General features: G+C 40.8%; 1 protein-coding gene across 2 annotated transcripts in view; it reads left to right on the forward strand.

The window, feature by feature from the left end:
• Positions 1–17,488, forward strand: part of sobpa (sine oculis binding protein homolog (Drosophila) a) — a 96,854-nt gene extending 79,366 nt beyond the window's left edge. For both annotated transcript variants that reach the window (XM_088932011.1, XM_088932019.1), the window contains 2 exons: positions 16–2,041; positions 10,699–17,488. In XM_088932011.1, the coding sequence (XP_088788137.1) occupies positions 16–2,031 (2,016 nt within the window). In that variant the 3' untranslated portion in view covers positions 2,032–2,041; positions 10,699–17,488. The remainder of the gene's footprint in view (positions 1–15; positions 2,042–10,698) is intronic.

Genomic DNA, 17,488 nt, shown 5'->3' on the forward strand with positions numbered 1-17,488 from the left:
TGTCGTATTTTTCAGGTATGTGACTGGTGCAAGCACATACGACACACGAAGGAATATCTGGACTTTGGAGCTGGAGAGAGAAGGCTTCAGTTCTGCAGTGCAAAATGTCTAAACCAGTACAAGATGGACATTTTCTATAAGGAGACTCAGGCCAACCTGCCAGCAGGCCTCTGTAACCCAGGGCACCCGCCAATGGAGAGCAAGCCCGAAAGCAGCAATTTGCAGCTGCTGACTCCAGATTCCTGGAACACTCCATTGGGGGACCTGCGGCGGAAGGCTCCATCTCCTGGCACATCCATGGCCGGCCACAACCAAGCACCTGGGCCTTCGGGCTCGGCCTCAGCTTCCCCCTCTGAAGCGACTGCCATCTGTTCCTCTGCCAAAATCCCCACTCCGGGCCCTAAGCCCCATGAGAGCCCTACTCTCCCCCCTCCTGTCCCTATCCCCGCCCCGCCCATGGGTGTCCCGTCTGGAAGTCCGCCTATGGTGATGACCCATCGTGGGCCCATCCCCTTGCCCTTCTTCATGGATCACCCGATGTTACCGCAGATTCGTTCCCCGTTCCTCCGAGCACCTCACACTCCCAGCCCGAACAGTCCCCTGCCAAACCCAATAATCCCTGGCATCGGTCCCCCCCCGCCCCCCAGGAACCTTGGCCCGACATCCAGCCCCATGCATAGGCCCATGCTGTCCCCACACATACACCCACCCACAACCCCCACAATGCCTGGTAACCCTCCAGGGTTGATGCCTCCCCATCCTGGTGCCCCCATACCGGGCTTGCCCTTCCCGCCAGTCAACATGATGCCAAATGGCCACATGCCTATGCCACAAATGATGAACTTTGGTGTGCCATCGCTTGCCCCCCTGGTGCCACCCCCGACTTTGTTGGTGCCATACCCGGTAATTGTTCCTCTCCCAGTCCCCATCCCCATCCCTGTCCCCATCCCCTTCAACTCAAAGGCCTCAGCTGGTCTCCGTAACAGCAGTGAGAACATCATTCCAAGCACATCCTCCGAGGCAGGTGAGTCCAAGGAAACCCGGCTTTTCTCTCCTGGCTCGCGAGGAGAGGCAAATACCAAACACGATTCTTCGAATGCCACCGAACTTTCCCCAGGGTTTTCAGGCCACCTGTTGAACCCATCCCCCCCTGAACAGAGAGGAAGGACTGAAGTGGTCGATTTGACTGTGAAAGCTGAGAGCGCGGTCAAGTCCAGGTTGTCCCTCACAAACTTGCCTGCTTTGCCACAAGATGGTGTCATAGACTTAACAGTGGGCCGCCGGTCCAGGCTTCAGCATGTCATTCAAAGGGCAGTGCCAAGCACTCAGGTGAAAGTCGAACATGAACCACCACACAGTGTCCTGAATCTGACTTTCTTGAGTGAGGACAAGAGGAACTGCAGTGGACTGGATGACGAGAGCAGAGACAGCTGCAGCCCTGTCGACCCTTTAGCTTTGCCCTGTAGCGACCCGGCTCACTGCGGGGCCCCTCCGGCCGTGCCGCCGCCGCCGCAGCAGCAGCAGCACACTCTGATGTCAAGCAGCTCAGGGCCAGAGCCCAGCCCGGCTGCCGTGTGCAATGTCATCGTGAACGGCACAAAGACCCCGGACTCAACCAGCAAGAGCGCCTCCTCGGAGCAGCGTCCAGAGCCCAGGAAAACGGCCCAGCAGCTCCCGGCTCCAGAAGAGCCGGCGGTGAGCGAACTCGAGTCAGTGAAGGAGAACAACTGCACGGGGGCTGGCGGCTTCCAGATGGAGCTGGACACAGGTAAGAAGGTTTCATCAGAGGAGCCGTTGGGCAGTGGGGACAAACAGGACCCCAACCTGAACAACCCAGCTGACGAGGACCACGCCTACGCCCTGCGCATGTTGCCCAAGGCCGGCTGTGTCATTCAGCCTGTGCCAAAGCCCACAGAAAAGACTGCCATCACACCCTGCATCATCTCCGCACCCCTGCTCAGCACAGGACCTGAGGACATTGAGCCACCACTAAAGAGGAGGTGCCTACGAATTCGCAATCAGAACAAATAAAGTAAAAAAGGTTGGTCTCATTGCATACCTACAGTTTCCACACAGGGCATCTCTATGCTGGTGCAGTAGTGTATCTCAACACTTCCTGCACTCAGTAAAGGGGAGGTTTTAACCCAGCATTCAGATCATTTACCAGCTGCCTACCCACAAACATCACAGGGATATTTTATCCTTAATAATGGTAAATATTGCGATTGTAAGAAACAGAGTTTTTATATTAGTAACTTTTCTGTTTATATGCTACTTTTTACAATATTAATCATGTGCCAAATGTTGCTTGTGGCACGTACAGTACATTTAGATGTCCTGCAAATGGTGTCAGTGGTGGAAATTTACCTCTACAAATGTTAGACTTGTTATGAACTTGCTGTTGCAGTTGTTTTCTAGTGTTTTTATCTGAATAGTACCTGGTGTGTTTTTCAGGGTTGTTTGTGGCAGTTCAGAACTGCTTTTCCTCCCCCTTTTTGAAGGAACTTCATTTACATACTGTAGTTTTGCATTTGTAAGTAAAAGGCATCCCTTTTACTGACATTAATCAAATGAATATGAAACCTTGTACTGTCTGTTTGAGGAAATTTAAAAGAGATTTTTTTGAAAGATGTGGAGTACAGTATGTACAATTTGGGGTTTGGAAATTGTAGGGTGTCACATTCAAGCAACTGTGGCACCCTGTTAGTGGACAAATGGTGTTATTCCACAAAGCTACATGCTCAGCCATTCTTTGAAGGATGGCAGAAATATGTAGAACAGTATGTTGTAGATAACTTAATAAATAACCCTGGAAACGTTTTGCTCTGTGTGCTTATCAAAATGTATGTTCTTGAAGGTCTGAAAGGCTACTTCCCACAAATTCGAGGTGCAAACATTTCTTCATTCTTAATATCCAGTTGTCTAGAAGTCTCTGAGGTGGCTGATGAATATGTACCTCCTGCAGCTTCTGGCCAGATAGTTATTGGTTGGATTTGAATTCCACACCTTTTAAATCACAGATGACTGGAGGCTTGAGCTGACAGAACCTTGACATTGTGCAGTCACAGAACAAGGGAATCCGGATGTTATTTGCAGAAGAGGGTTATTAAGCCCTTTGCTAACACACAATGCCTTTTGTGTAGTAGACATTTGTTGCATGGATTGAAAGCACTGCTGTACTTATGGAAAGCATGTAGCCAGGGAGTTATTGTGAGGAAACAATGAAACATGAAAGGAGGTACTGAATCCCATGAAAAGCGAATGCTGCATAGCTCAGAAGCTAAAGTGACAATATGCAAATTAGCTACAAATAGCAAGGTTCCTTCTTAGGTTAAAAAAAAGACATAAAATACAGAAACTGCCTTTTGTCTGGTTTCATTTTACTACAGGCCCATGTTAAGGTATGGTTAGTTAGTTTTAAATGTTTAGCACTAAGTTTTATACTAATTTTATTTATAAGTCTTTACTTGCTTCTTTCAGAAAGTCTCCAAATAGTTCAAACAAATCAAAAATTAAACAGACCTGCTTTGTGAAACAACTGTTTTACCTGAAAGTTTGATTGTCTGCTGCACAATCATGTTATCACCATGCTTTGTAAACACCGTTAGAATGAGCAGCAACAGCAACTGGATTTTTGCTTCCTTTCTTAAAACGAAATTAATATAAGAGATGTTTTCTTGCAAAACAAGCTCCTGTGGAAACAGGTGCACAAAGAAAAGACTTTTAACACAGTTAACACGGTGGACTGGTGTATTGTGTGTATAAATGTTTATAATGCATTGTTTTTAGGTGGTGTAATGTAGAAACATGGTGATAGAATAATATTACAGAACTGCACCCCACACTTAGTGGCCAAACAACCATTTGATTACATGATCTGCCTTAAAAGATGACTTGTTTTTTTATACACACTTATCTGATTAAAAACCAACTGCCAGATTTGAGTGATTTAACAATGTTCCCATTTTAACTGCTAGAAAAAAAGAACCTCGTTTTTAATATGAACTTCCCCATGGTTGCCCTTCCCAGATGAACTCAGAGTGGAGACACCTCCCTCCCGCTGACTCACAGTTAATGTCAGATTTGGAAACGGTTCCTTATTGTTCACTGCTGTCCTCCTAGATGTGACTTTATTCCAGCAGAATAACTTCTGACCCGCACAACACTGACAGCCCAGGCTTCAGCAGTGCATTATTACAAACTCCTCCACCTACTGAATTTCTTTAATGGTCTGTAGCGACATATGTGATGAACTTCCTACAGGGGCCGCAGAATGATATTTCTTTGGTCATTTTAGCTCTTTTAGTATCCCTTAGCAACCACAGCACATGAAATCACAGCATATTGCCAATAATAACCACGGGAAGCATTTTGTTCTTGTAATTTGATCGGAAGGTTTGACTTAAGAGGCCCTTTAAAAGATTCGTTAGCTTCTCATAGTGAATGTATAACAGTGTTTTTTAACAGCGTCATAAGTATTTGCAGTTAAAAGTCTTTAAATAAGCCCTGAAATTAGGCAACAGCAGCCAAGTCAGGAATTTCATGTCAGGAAACACTTAAACTTTGTCTCATTTTCTCTGTTCTTGTTTTGCACTTTTTATTGCAATAGGTGTAACACTATCTATGTGGGTACATGCCATTTAAACGAATGTAGATTGGGTGTGCAGTGTGAAAGAATACCAAGTCTTTGCCAAGCTCTTCATCCTGTTGGAGACTCCTGAAATTTTAAACCATGTATGCACTATATTAAAAAAAACACTTCAGTACATTTCCACTTAAAAGATAAGCCTATTTTCTTATCGTATTCATCCTTGCATTGAAATGTTTTGAGAATGCAATGGCTTTCAGAATGGACTGGCAGAAAAATTTACTGAACTCAAAAGCATGCATCATGCCAGTGTTAAAATGAGTCACTGGCCCCACCTCAGTATTACTGAATCTCACTCTGCCTTCCATACAGACCTTTGTCTTATTTAAGGATTTATCTGTGCTGTGTTTTCTGTGTTTCAAATTTTCTTTCTTGTTGCAGAACTGCTGGGCTTCAGTTGACAACATATTTTGACATCTTTAATAATTATCTGTGGTCTTATTCAAACATTGTAGCATTGATTATGACAAAATGTGCAACAGAAACTGTGGGAAGGCCACAGACATAAACCTCTTCTTGTGGCCTGTTGTAAAGCCACCTTTGTGAGTTTGCACAGTACCTGAATCTGCAGTACTTGTGTGTGTTGTACAGAGAAGACTTTTATTTCAAGTGAACAGTCCTCAGCAACAAGACCTTCAAGAACTTTTAGATTTTCGCAAGTCGAGTACATTTGGTGATACAGATCAGTTTGTATGGCAATGCAGATAATACCAGGCAAAAACTTGTAATGAGCCCACTGAGACATTTCAGAATTTTGAAATTGGGATATTGAAAAGGGTACCTGCAGTGTTTAAAGTAGTACATTTCATGCAGTTCAACTTTGCTTGGATCTTTTGATCAGGTAGTATACTCGCAAAACCCTTTTTTTTCCTGTACAAAGTGCAGTGTTTCAATATTTACATATTCAGTGTAAAAACTGCATATGAACTGAGAGACTTCTGCATGCTGTCTTTCAAATATTTACTAATACTTTACAAACAAGCTTGTGGATGAAACATAAGCTCTGTTTACTGAATTCTTGATGGAATATTGTATTAATTTCTGTTTTTTTTTGCACTAGGTTTCCTTCTTTAAACCTTGAGAGGTCTGACCCTTAGTGAGGTTTTAGTGAGATAACACCTCTGCTGACTAATGCTGTATCATAAAATCCTCTCTGGAATCAGAAAGGCCATATCCTCAAAACAAATGCCACTCTGAAAAAACCAAAGCAATATTACTTGCCTGACCCACCCCCAAAAAATCTCTTGTTTTGATATTTTGGCTGTGAGGGTAAGATACCTCCTACAGTGCCAGCAGATTGTGCTTTAATACACTAAACAGCACAGGACCTAAAAACATAAATGTCCTCTCACTCAGATTCAACTGACTCCAGCGCCAATTTCTGCCCGGAGCAAGTGACTGACCTTGTTCACATCACTGGTTACAATTTAAGAAATGAAACAATGGAAAAAGCCAGTCTGTGCATGACTTATGAGCTTTAAGATGTTGCTAAAAGACACTAAGGTATTCACAGCCGACACCCTTTTACGCAGCAAATGTCATCATCTGTCACACTGAGATTGGAGTAATCTTTCTCTTTTATCCTGACAAATGTATTAATTTTATTTTATTTTAACATGGCAATGCATTCTTTGGGAACTGAAGAGAACTGCATGCAGTCAGTTTTGCATTGCTGTCAGTAGACCTAGTTTCTGATTCTATGTGAATTTCTTACACAATGTCTTTCTTTCTGAATTCCTTTTTTCAGCCGTAGAAAGGGTAATGTGTCACCTCCAGTGTTGTTCAGCTCATGAGATTCTATCGTCATTGCACTTGATATATTCTGTCTTTTCCTTGCACAGGACAAACCCACAAAATGTGATAACTAATAATTGTACTTGACTGCAAACACAAACAAAAATAATTGTGCTCCTAAGTGATGTTTGTAGACTTGGAAATTCACCATCATCTACTCTCCAGTATCATCTGTCATACTTCCACTAGTTCTGCCCTATTTCACTTTTCTTGTGTGCATTCACCACAAAGCTATTTTTCACCACAGAAACCTTATCTCCCCTTTTCTTTTAAACATAAACAGCTGTAACACATGGTGCATACCAGCTAAGATGTGATTTTGGTTGCTGAGCACGACTGTCGGATTCCTCAAAAAAACTCATTTGTTTTCAGAGATATTAGAAATAAAAGGTAATATGTGAAGAAAGAAAGGCATTAGGTAAGTATTGCTTGCAACAGATGGTAGAAAGCTGCTGCAGAACACAGAAGGTGAAGAATAACAAGCTTTGTTTTAAGAGACCTTCATCTCATTCCTTCGGTGGTCTCTTAAAAAGGTTCTCATGACAAAGACATACGAAAGATGTTACTTCATGTTTGATGATGTTCATGTGTGGGGAAAGCAACACACTGATGCTTTGAACATTTTTTTTAGAAAACAAGAAATGTGATTTCATCACATGTCAGTTCCTTAAGGTAGAAAGGTACTATATTTAGTAGCTGACCTGTTTGTCATTGTTGGTTCACACATGCCCGTAGCACTGTAGTGTATGACACTTTAATAAGTCGCTGCAATCCCCTCACACTGAATATCTCTTCAGATAAATATGGGGCTGTCTAGTACACAATTGATGTACATGTCCCCAGATCACTTACGAAAGGACAACTTCTGTTGGGGCTGTGGATTCTGTAACATTCCCTTTGCTGTCAAAACTGTTGGGCAGACGAACATAGTATGTACTTGAGCCTAGAGACTTACAAGGCTAGAGCTTGTCCTGGCTTCTGTAGTGTTAAGCAGACTGAGGGCTCATGACTCCCCACTGGATGGAGTCCTGAGCTCCCCATTACGTAGCAGAGTGGACTAAAGCAGTCAGGGTGAGGTACAGTACCTTGCTTAAAAACACAACAGCAGTGTCTTCAAATATCAGCCCTTCGGTTAGGAATCCTAAGCCCTAACTACTACTCATACTGTAAGAACATAAGAATGGTACAAGTAAGAGAAGGTCATATGTCCCATCTAGCCTGTTTGGTAGTGAGTAGCTAACAGATCTGAAAGATCTCCTTCAGTTGTTTCTTGAAAGAAACCAGTGTTCCATATACCCATAACCCTTAAAATGGCATCCATCGACACTATACCACCCCTCTCTTTATTTAGGCAGTACTGTAGTCCACTTTCTCAGGAGTAAAAACTGCATTATTTTTGTCTCTCAGAAGTGTTTGCTTTGGTCTTGCTCATGTCAGCAATCAACATGCCAGACTAGTTTGTGTTAACTATTCAGCCATCAAGTATGGGAATCAGTGTCATTTGTCCTTAGGCAATTGTCTTGAGACCTGAAAGACAATGCTTTACAAAATTCATAGATTTTTAAAAATATATACAGTAGTTTTTGTAAAGATATTATTGCAATATGTTAGAGTTTTCTCAAATAAAAATTAAATGAATAAAGTATATTATTATTTAAGAACATTAAAATTACACACAGTTACACTAATTCACAACAATGCAGCTTTCTGTGTCTTTTACTGTCAGAGCGATGATTTACATGTGTTCTCTGAAAGAATCGAGACTCAGGGGCCTGTAGTCCTCTGGGTGGGACAACCTCCAGGCAGTAAAAAGTAAAAATGACATTTTGGCATCTGTAGTTGGATGAAACACAACTAGCCAAAGGGATTAACTGAGAACATCACAAGTTTGATACCAAGTCATGTCACCAGCCAATTTTGACTGGGTTTCCCTAAGAAGCAGCATAATTGAACCATCACCATCAAGGGTGGAGCTCAGATTAATCAACCACTCCAAATAAAACAGCACCACGTGCGGGTGTGATGACATCGGTGAGGGACAACCGCTCTAACACCCTGTAAATCATTGCAGAATTTGTAGCATAAGAACATTAAGAAATGTTACAAAAGAGAAGAATCCTTTCGGACCTGCTAGTCCATTTGGTCAATACCTTTGAGAACTGCAAATACCTGCATCAGGTCCACTCTTAGCTTTCTCTGTTTGAGAGTGAAAAGGTTCCGTTCCTTTGGCCTGTTAATGTAGAAGATTCCCTAAAGCCCCAGAGACTGTATCTAATTGCTCTTGTCTGGACTCTGGATGTCTCTTGTATAACTACACATGCTGTGATTGCGCTGTGGCCTGGTGGTCAGACAGGTCAGAGGAGACTGATTGTCGAAAAGTAAAAACATAAGTACTTGTTCCAAATTGGTTGGGTATATATTATATATAAAATACCCAACCAAGAGGGCATTGCAATGGTGCAGTGGTAAACAGTGGTGCCTTGCAGTGCTTGGTTTCAATTCCTGGCCTGGGGTGCTCTCTGCATCTGCGTATATGGGTTTTCCCTGATGATCTGATTTCTTCCTACAGTCCAAAGGTTAATTGGCTTCTGGGAAAATTGGCCCTAGTATGAGTGTATGCATGTCTTTTTGTGTCTGTATCTGCCTTGAAAATGGACTGGGATCCCATTCAGGTTGTACCCTACCTTGCTTCCTGGAATAGGATCTGACTCCCCTGCAACTGCTTTTTATCAATTTTAAACTTAAAAAAATAGTAAGCAAGTATTGCAATTATCACAGTGTTTATCCTTCTTAAAATAAAAGAGGAATGTAAGTCACAGCAAGTTAAACATTGAATTAGAAATTGCGTATCAATAAAATAATGTATATCATGTAGTAAATAAAATTAAGGATTCACTGTCCTGTAGAAACTTTGCATCTATGTTATAAACTGTGGTGCTGTGAAGACATTATTATATGGTATCTGATTTGCGATCTGTGACACATACATATTGCTGTTGTTCACAATTTCAAACTTGAAATTGGTTGCAATGCCTAAATTTTAAATTCATGACTACTGAAATAAAAATAAGATTTAAATTTAAAAATAACTAATACAATGTATGAAATGTTTATTTTAAATGAGTTGGAAGCCTTCAGAAATACTCAGGATTGTGATCATTTACTGCATGTATTTTTATTTTAAAGCCGGAGAAATTTTATGTAATATTGAGAGCTATGTTGCAATATGGTAATATACAGTACAGTAAATACCTTAGGCCACATGGTAATTTGTGACCTAAGGGTATTAGAAACTAGGTATCAGGTCTTAGAAACTAGAAGTCTTGAGTCTTTATGAGTACGATTTGGTAGTTTTCATCTGTGAACTGCTGCTACTGTGAATCTTAGCAATATGTTATCTGTAAATACTGTACAAGCCATTGAAGAATAGCTCATTAACATGTTGCTAAGAGCTTCTGTGTAGATGAAAGAGCAGGGAAGTTAGAGACAGAGTGGTGTGGTAAAGGATGGCATTTACTGTATTGGACAGCAGTTTTGAATTTAGTTTCAAAGTTGGACCTGATTTGTGTCAATAGAGCAGTATCAACAGAACTAGAGCAAAAACCAGCAGATCAGTACAGCTAGTAAGAAAGGCTGTATCCATCAGTATGTCGAAGACATCAGTAAGGCGCTACATAGGACAGGTGCTAAAAATGGGTGAGATTGGGATAAAGGGTGACTCAGGCTCTCTGACAGAGGATTTATAAGGTGATAGAATCCAGGGAAAAATAAATTGAGTGGATTGCGGAGAAACAGTTGGATATTCATAATGTTAAAGTGACACAGAGGAAGGTCTTTTTGTTAAAGGCACAGATGTTGCAAGTGAATGAAACTCACTGTCCCATTGTGAGTTGACCACTTGACACACCTATATTAGTGAGATCTAGTGTCGGAGCTGATTAGCTGGTGGTGCTAAGGTGTTGTTGATAGTTGTTAACCCTTATCTTTGTGGTGTACAACGTGTCTATAGTGAAGGGAATAAGAGAATAAGATAATGTGTAGTAACAAAGGTTTCACTGTGACTGCTCCTGCTGGGGATTATAGAACCAATACATATGTAGGCCTCTTGCATCTAAACTGCCTGCTCTGTTTCTGACTGTCTGAAATATAGCGTTTTCTCTTAAAAATTGCTTCTGACTATTTTACATCAAGTGCAGTTGCATCTCTTTTTCTACTAAAACAAAACAAGTGACCACTCCCTTTGCTTCTGCTTTCAGCTCTGATGAAAGGCAGTGTCCCACTGAAAGGATAAGTGAAGAGGTGCCACATCTCACTGCAGACACCAGCTGCCCTCCTTCCTCTCCCTCCTCTCCCAGTCAACCAGCAGTCAGGCCACCCCACGTTATCTCTGAATGGACAGGGCACTGTCACTCAGTGCCACCCATACCCACCCAGAGGTGTTCCTGTGACTCCAGCCCAGCAGCAGCAAGTACAGCATGTCTGCATCTTCTGCCCAGGACAAGAGTACTCGGATACTTGTGGAGGTCACCGTTATGCTCCTTGGGACGTTCCTATTGCTGCCCTTGTCTTCTGTCTTGCCTATTCTCTGAGCCCTGTACTTGTCTCCTGTTTGAATTTTACTTTTGGACCAATAAAGGTACTATTTCTCTCTGGTACTTTAGAAGCTCATGATAATTAGAGTCAGGGGCTGGAGGTAGAGTTCTGAACTAATCCATGCTATCCTTATCGGATTACCTACCTTAAGATAAATGTTAAATATTGGGATCACAGGGGTATAGACTACCTTTGATGCACTTTGCAATGAAGCCTAAACATTATCTATTATCTTGAAAAGTAATACGTTTTCTCTTCTCCCATTACAAAGGCCTATATTGTTCTCATTTATTCGATGCTGTATCGCCATTTTTACATTTTGTTAGTCTGACCAAACCAAGAAGAACTGTGTAGAATTTGTGTTTCTGTGTTTCACGTTTGACTGGGTGCCAAGAGAACTTGGTAAATGTTTGTTCTTCTCAGCTTTCTCTCTTCCCCGGCGATTCCCCCTCGCCGATCCCCACTCCCCACCACCATCCCCACCCACTGGGAACTGAGTGATTGTTTGGAACCGAAGACCAAAAACTCCCCGAAGGTGTAAAACAATCCGAGGGGAATATTTGCTGGGCGTCATGGAGGAAAAAAAAAGGAACTGTGATGAAATTTCAACCTTGATGGCTTTCAGTGATCCAGGAAGTCAGGGAATCCATCTCTCCGTATGCAAAAGCCTTTCATGATAATTAGAATGGTATGGACAAACCAATGAAAATAAGAGGGGGAGAAAATGAGAAGGAACCCCCATAGTCCCCTTTCACTGTTTACTTTTCTTGCTGTCATGGTAAAGAGAGAATGTGCAATTGAATCCTCATTCACTGGGTGGAGGATAACAGGGTAGAATGGAACTTGTGTGCACTTGTACAGATGTAGCCAGCAAGTCCAAAAGTACAATAGAGCATGCATGAGCTCCACTGGAAAGAGAAGGACATTTTTTTTTGTATAAATCTGGAGTAGCAAAGCTCGATGGAAAACGTTGTGTCACTGGACCTGCAGTAGGATTTGAGCAGAGTGATGCACTAGAGTAATTCTCCTGCTGTATTGTAAGTTAGTCACTGTTTCTAGTCATTACTAAAATCCCAATTTTGTAAAAGATCCAGTATTAAAAGATCCAGTATGACACTTCAAATGGCTTTGAAAAGCACCTTCTAGACAGGATGTTACAACTAAAGTGTTGGTTTAGACAGGGGTCATGTTACATCCTTTGACTAAGTGAAAAAAAGAAAACTGCATAGTGGTGTGTGTGTTTTGTTAAAAGAAGTATCACACCTGGACATATTTCATTTGTCATTAATGCATCTTTCTGTTGTAGGAACTGTTTAGGCTGCTTGTATGTTTTATATATATATACGTATATGGTTGAAGATTATTGATAGATTACACAAATTATGAAATGTGCAATATAAGACAAACATTATCGTTTGTGGTGAAGATCCCCAAGTCAAAAAACGTCATTATATAGTGTGTTGTGCGCTGAGCATTCTCGTGCTGTGCGCTGCATGAGATCTTTCATTTTTCAATTACATCCATCTGCCTGATTCTTTAAAAGACATTCACAAAATCAAGCCAATGGATTTGTTCAGTGAAACACAAACCACAAGGCACACAGGGCAACTACAATAAAAAAGCATTCAAAACTGAGAACAGGAGGCACTTTTGTTATGCAAAGGGTTATAGGAGTTTTAAACAAGCAACCCAGGCATGTGGTCAAAATAGAAATCCTGGCATCCTTCAAGAAACAGCTGGATGAAATCCCTTGATTAATGTTACTGGCATCAAAACTAGCCGGGTAGGGCGAACGACCCTCTCTTATTTGTAACTCAGGTTTTCAGTCACACTAACGCATTGAACACATTAACACATTCTGCTCTTAAAGTTTGTTTCACTTGTTTATCGTTTCAAAAGTGATAAAGACTATGAAAAGCTATACTAAGAGGGTTTCCCCAGTTAAAAACAATACCCATTCAGTATTTTCTGACAGTAAGTTATCCAAAGATAAGAATATAAAGAACACTAAGTACTGAGTCTAAACTGCACAGTAAACAAAATTTTATGTGCAGACTCCTTACCTTAGCAACTCTTCTCTTCTGGAAGTTATTGAAAGAGTTTTGCTCCTGATATATGTTTATAACAATAAAAAAATGAGCCAAATTCAGCATATTTTAATATTTGCAGTACTGTATAAATAGAATTTACTGGTGGCTTAACTATTGCATGTTCATTTGAAGCAGATATAATCTCTATTTGAAGGACTGTCAAAAAAAATGTGCTCTAAATAGTGGAATTTTGTTATCACAATGTCATTTTAGTGGGGAAATCTGATATAAGTGTGATTTTGTAAGCAATATGTCATTAGTGCATATATTTGAAGGTGCTTCTGCTAATAAGTTAAATTTCTCATTTGTCTCTTGTCAGTTCCTGTCATAATTACAGGAGGCGAACCCATGCCTTTCTGCCTCAAGCAAAGGCCTATGCATCTTGAGATTCGTTATTAAGATACATCATTACACTTAACATTTTGTTTCTTTCCTTTGCTGCATGCAGCAAATCCCAACAAACCTGTTCATGTCAACCAGAATCACAGACATGCTAATGACTTGAACCCAGGACTGAATCATTTCTCCACCTCTGCCTTCTTGTCTTCCTTTCTACAAATGGGGGATTTTTGTACCCTTCGAAGCCAAGGCAGTGAACGCAACCTAATCCGTTCATGCGCATTGATTTTTCTTTCTTTAGGAATTCGGTTTCATGTGGGTTTAATTGGGTTTTTTAGCTTTTCGGTCTAATTGTTACACGTTTCAGCCTTTCTCCTTTTAAAACTCTGGTCCGTCGGTTGCTCTTATTTTTCATGGTGTAACTTTTCAGAAATTGTATATCTGCATAGCAACTCGCAGCAGCCTGCCTGCGCCACGGTTTCAGGTGTCAGTGCGATGAAAAGAGCTCCCAGTCTAAGAGCTGGGCAGCACAGACTGTTCTGAAGTCACACAGCAGCTTGGTGCTGGCAGGCAGTTGTTCAGAGTTGGAGAGGTGCTACTCATAGTGGATACAAGGCTTGTGTGCACAGGACAGGCAGATGTGACATTGCTAAACAAAGGATATTTTTTTCTTTCTGTTTTTGCTGTGTATTTTCCCCTGCCCTGTTAAATGCCAGCCTGTGTAACCAGAGCTCAGTGTCCAGATTAGAGATCGTTGAGTCAGATCAGTGGTGAAACCCAAACCTGTCTATGTTGATGGTGAGGCATTTAGGAGAGAGTTCTCTTATGCCAAGACGGGGATTCGATGTCACACTAATTATTGCTTCTACTTTTCTGTATTTTTCTGCCTCATAATTCCTTCTGTTTCAGCCAAGGTTTTAGCAAAAGGGTGTTTCCTCCAATCTCTCAGTTTCACATGTTTGAAATAGCATGTGAATTCATTCCTGTGTTTAAAATCTTTATTGTAGAATTCTAGAATGTTACAATATTAAAATTCAGATTTTTGGGGAGGGTCGAATTAGTAAGAAATGAAAAGCAAACCTCCAGCTGTTAGTGCTTAGGTTTCTAATTGTTTGGAGGTGGGATTTTATTTAAATCAAGCAGCATAGAAGCCTTTAAAAAATGCCATTCCCCGTCACTGTTGATTATACTAGGCCAGAGCCTTCTTTTGAAAAAAATGAAAGGAAAATGCCTTTGTGTCAGTGAGAAAGTGAGGATTCCCCACCATCCCTGTGTCATCCCCACTCTCCTGTGACATTTGTCACACTGCCAGCTGTCAGGCTGCTGCTCCCCACCATCACAGGCCTGCTGAAGACCTGGGTGGGTCTTCAGCCATTCGTTCAAGCAGTCATCAGGCTAGTGACAGTACACACAGGCCCACACAGAGGCCTGAGACCAGGCTTGGGCAACAAAAGAGCTTGACGTCACTCCAACTGCAACTCGCTCATCACCCTGTGGTTTCACGTGCCAACAGCAAGTCCTGCTTATTCGTCTCATTCTTTCTTATAAAAGCGTTTTGCTGCTTCATATAGTTGCCGATGCCCAGTTCACAGAATAGTCCCTGTCTATCCGCAGTGCTGTTTAGAACTAAGGTCATCAACACTGCTTTGCACCGAGATGGAACACAACAATTCAAATACACCCATTTCCTTCTGCTTGCCACATCACAAAATTCTTTTCAGAGACCTGTCTGTTCATAACTATTCATGAAGTGTGAAAACACTGAATTGTGATTTTGGAAGAATTGTTAGATTTCTACTTTGCTGGGGAACCTACCGTAGCTTTGATAGACAAATAGATGTTGATTACCAACATTTTTCAAATATTTGTACCCAGTCTCTTTTTAAGTGTAAAGATGAAACAGTTTGTAAGCTGTGGTTTCTCTATTTTCTTTTCAATATGTGGATGACCTTCCTCATCAAGTTGAGGTAAAGGATCCATCCTTGAAAAGCAAACATTGCAGATGCATACAGTATTATCTTCTTAAATTTGGTTCTCATGAAATATCCATGCCAATGTTTAGGATAATCTTTGCTGTTCATGAACATGATTTCCATGGCAAATCCCAGCTGGTGTCGGAAAGTGTCTTACATGCTACACAGAGGAAATGTACATATTGTAGAATGAAAACTACATGTGTCTTTATTTTAAGAATGATAACTTCACAGCAGGGCACATATGAGATTAGTAGTTTCCAGCTGTTCTGAGGTTTAAAATAAAGATGTTGGGAAGAGACCTGGTTTTCATTTAGAGTGACTGCATGGCAAAACGGAACAAGGTTTTATTGTATGTACACAGACACATAACACCGTTTTTTTAATTTTTGGAAATCTGTATGATAAGGATTTTTTTAAATGACAATTGACCATAATCACCTGTCAAGTGAAATGTAGAAAATATCATTAATGTTTCAAAATGTTAAAATTAATACATGTCTTAGCACGGTATAAAATTAAGTTCCTTAAAATGTGAATTATTTATAAACTTACTTTACTAGGCCTGATAGCTGCAGCTCCTTAACTTGAATAACCACATGGTGTCAGTATTGGTATCAGTGACCTGTTCAGGTTTATTAAGAAACCTGATAGAAAAGCAGGTTTTTTTTTTAATGGAACATTTTAACACAAATTCAGATTGGTATTTTATGACTTTAATAGGTTTTATTAAGAGTCTCTATCTCATTACTGTTTGAGGTGACTGGGCACTGATGGCTTTGAAATGTCACGCATGGATAAGATTGGTCACCCAAGCATTTTGAATATTGGCCCCTCTTGTCACTGGATTAAACCAGTGTAATCCAGTTATTCTGAATGTTCCATGTGGTTAGTACTGTTCAAGCATCCCAGTCGTTTTTTTCCATACAGTATCAAGGTTTGGAGACCTTTGCCAAAACCGGCTTTGTATTCTGCTTTTCAAATATATTTTAAAGGATCTGCTAGGACCTCTCAATCTTGTGCAGTCTAGCTCTAGCTGCTTTGATGACTAACAAATCATGAATGGCTGATTATTTTAAATTGATGCACGAGCCTTATAAAACATGTTCTTCCCGCTTAGAGCAGGAATATTTGAGCCCGTGTGTGTGTCATACTGGATCTTTGCCTTATCCTTCCCCAACTGTATCTTTCATAAACCCCGTCAACAAGCGAGCAGTGTGGCTTCTGGAATGTCATTCTAAGCATTTACCACATTACATGTGAACTTGCGAGTTCTGTAAGGCAAATTTGTACAGTATTTGGAGGTAAAAACAAAATGAAAGGAATTCCTCCCTTAAACGGCAGTACACATCGTGTTACAGTCAGGTAGGTTCAAATCATTCTGAAGGTGGTTAACAGCCTGTATTATGCAACAAGTACCTTCCCAGTCCAGTGAAGTCTGTGACGTTAAAAAAAAACGAGAATATTAAAAACTTTTTTTATTGTTACTTTTCAAAGGTGAACTGAAATGCTGCCTTAATTTATCGCTTGTGTATTCTACTGTTCTGATAATGCTCGCTTCTTCTTGTTTAAAACCCACTTTGTAAAAAAAACAATCTGATTTGGTATCTTGCTAGTGTTGATGTATAGATTCTCAGCTGTTCTGTGACTTGTATGACCCAGAAATTTTGCTACAGGTTCACCCATGCCCACCCCCACTTACATGTAAATTTGACCTTGTGGTGGTTTCTATACCTTTTTTGTGTACTTGCAGAACATTTTATAGTATTATTTATTATTGACAAGTGTTTGCATTTGCAAATCAATAAAATAAAACGTTCATGGGCTCAGCATTTGCAACATAGTTGCACAATTAGTGTGAGAAGAATGACATGCTGTTCTCACAAAAATAAAAAAGGACAGAACCCCTCATTCTTTTATTAAAATGTTACTTTGACTTGTCACAAATTCTGCTTTAAAAGTATCATTTTTGTGTTGTAACAGTATTTGTTTTACCCAGTGAATTGCATATGAACACAATAAATAGAGCCACACATTACTTTTCTTTTTTC

Source organism: Atractosteus spatula, chromosome 2 (genome assembly GCF_055471065.1).
Source record: "Atractosteus spatula isolate fAtrSpa1 chromosome 2, fAtrSpa1.hap1, whole genome shotgun sequence".
Classification (NCBI taxonomy): Eukaryota; Metazoa; Chordata; class Actinopteri; order Semionotiformes; family Lepisosteidae; genus Atractosteus; species Atractosteus spatula.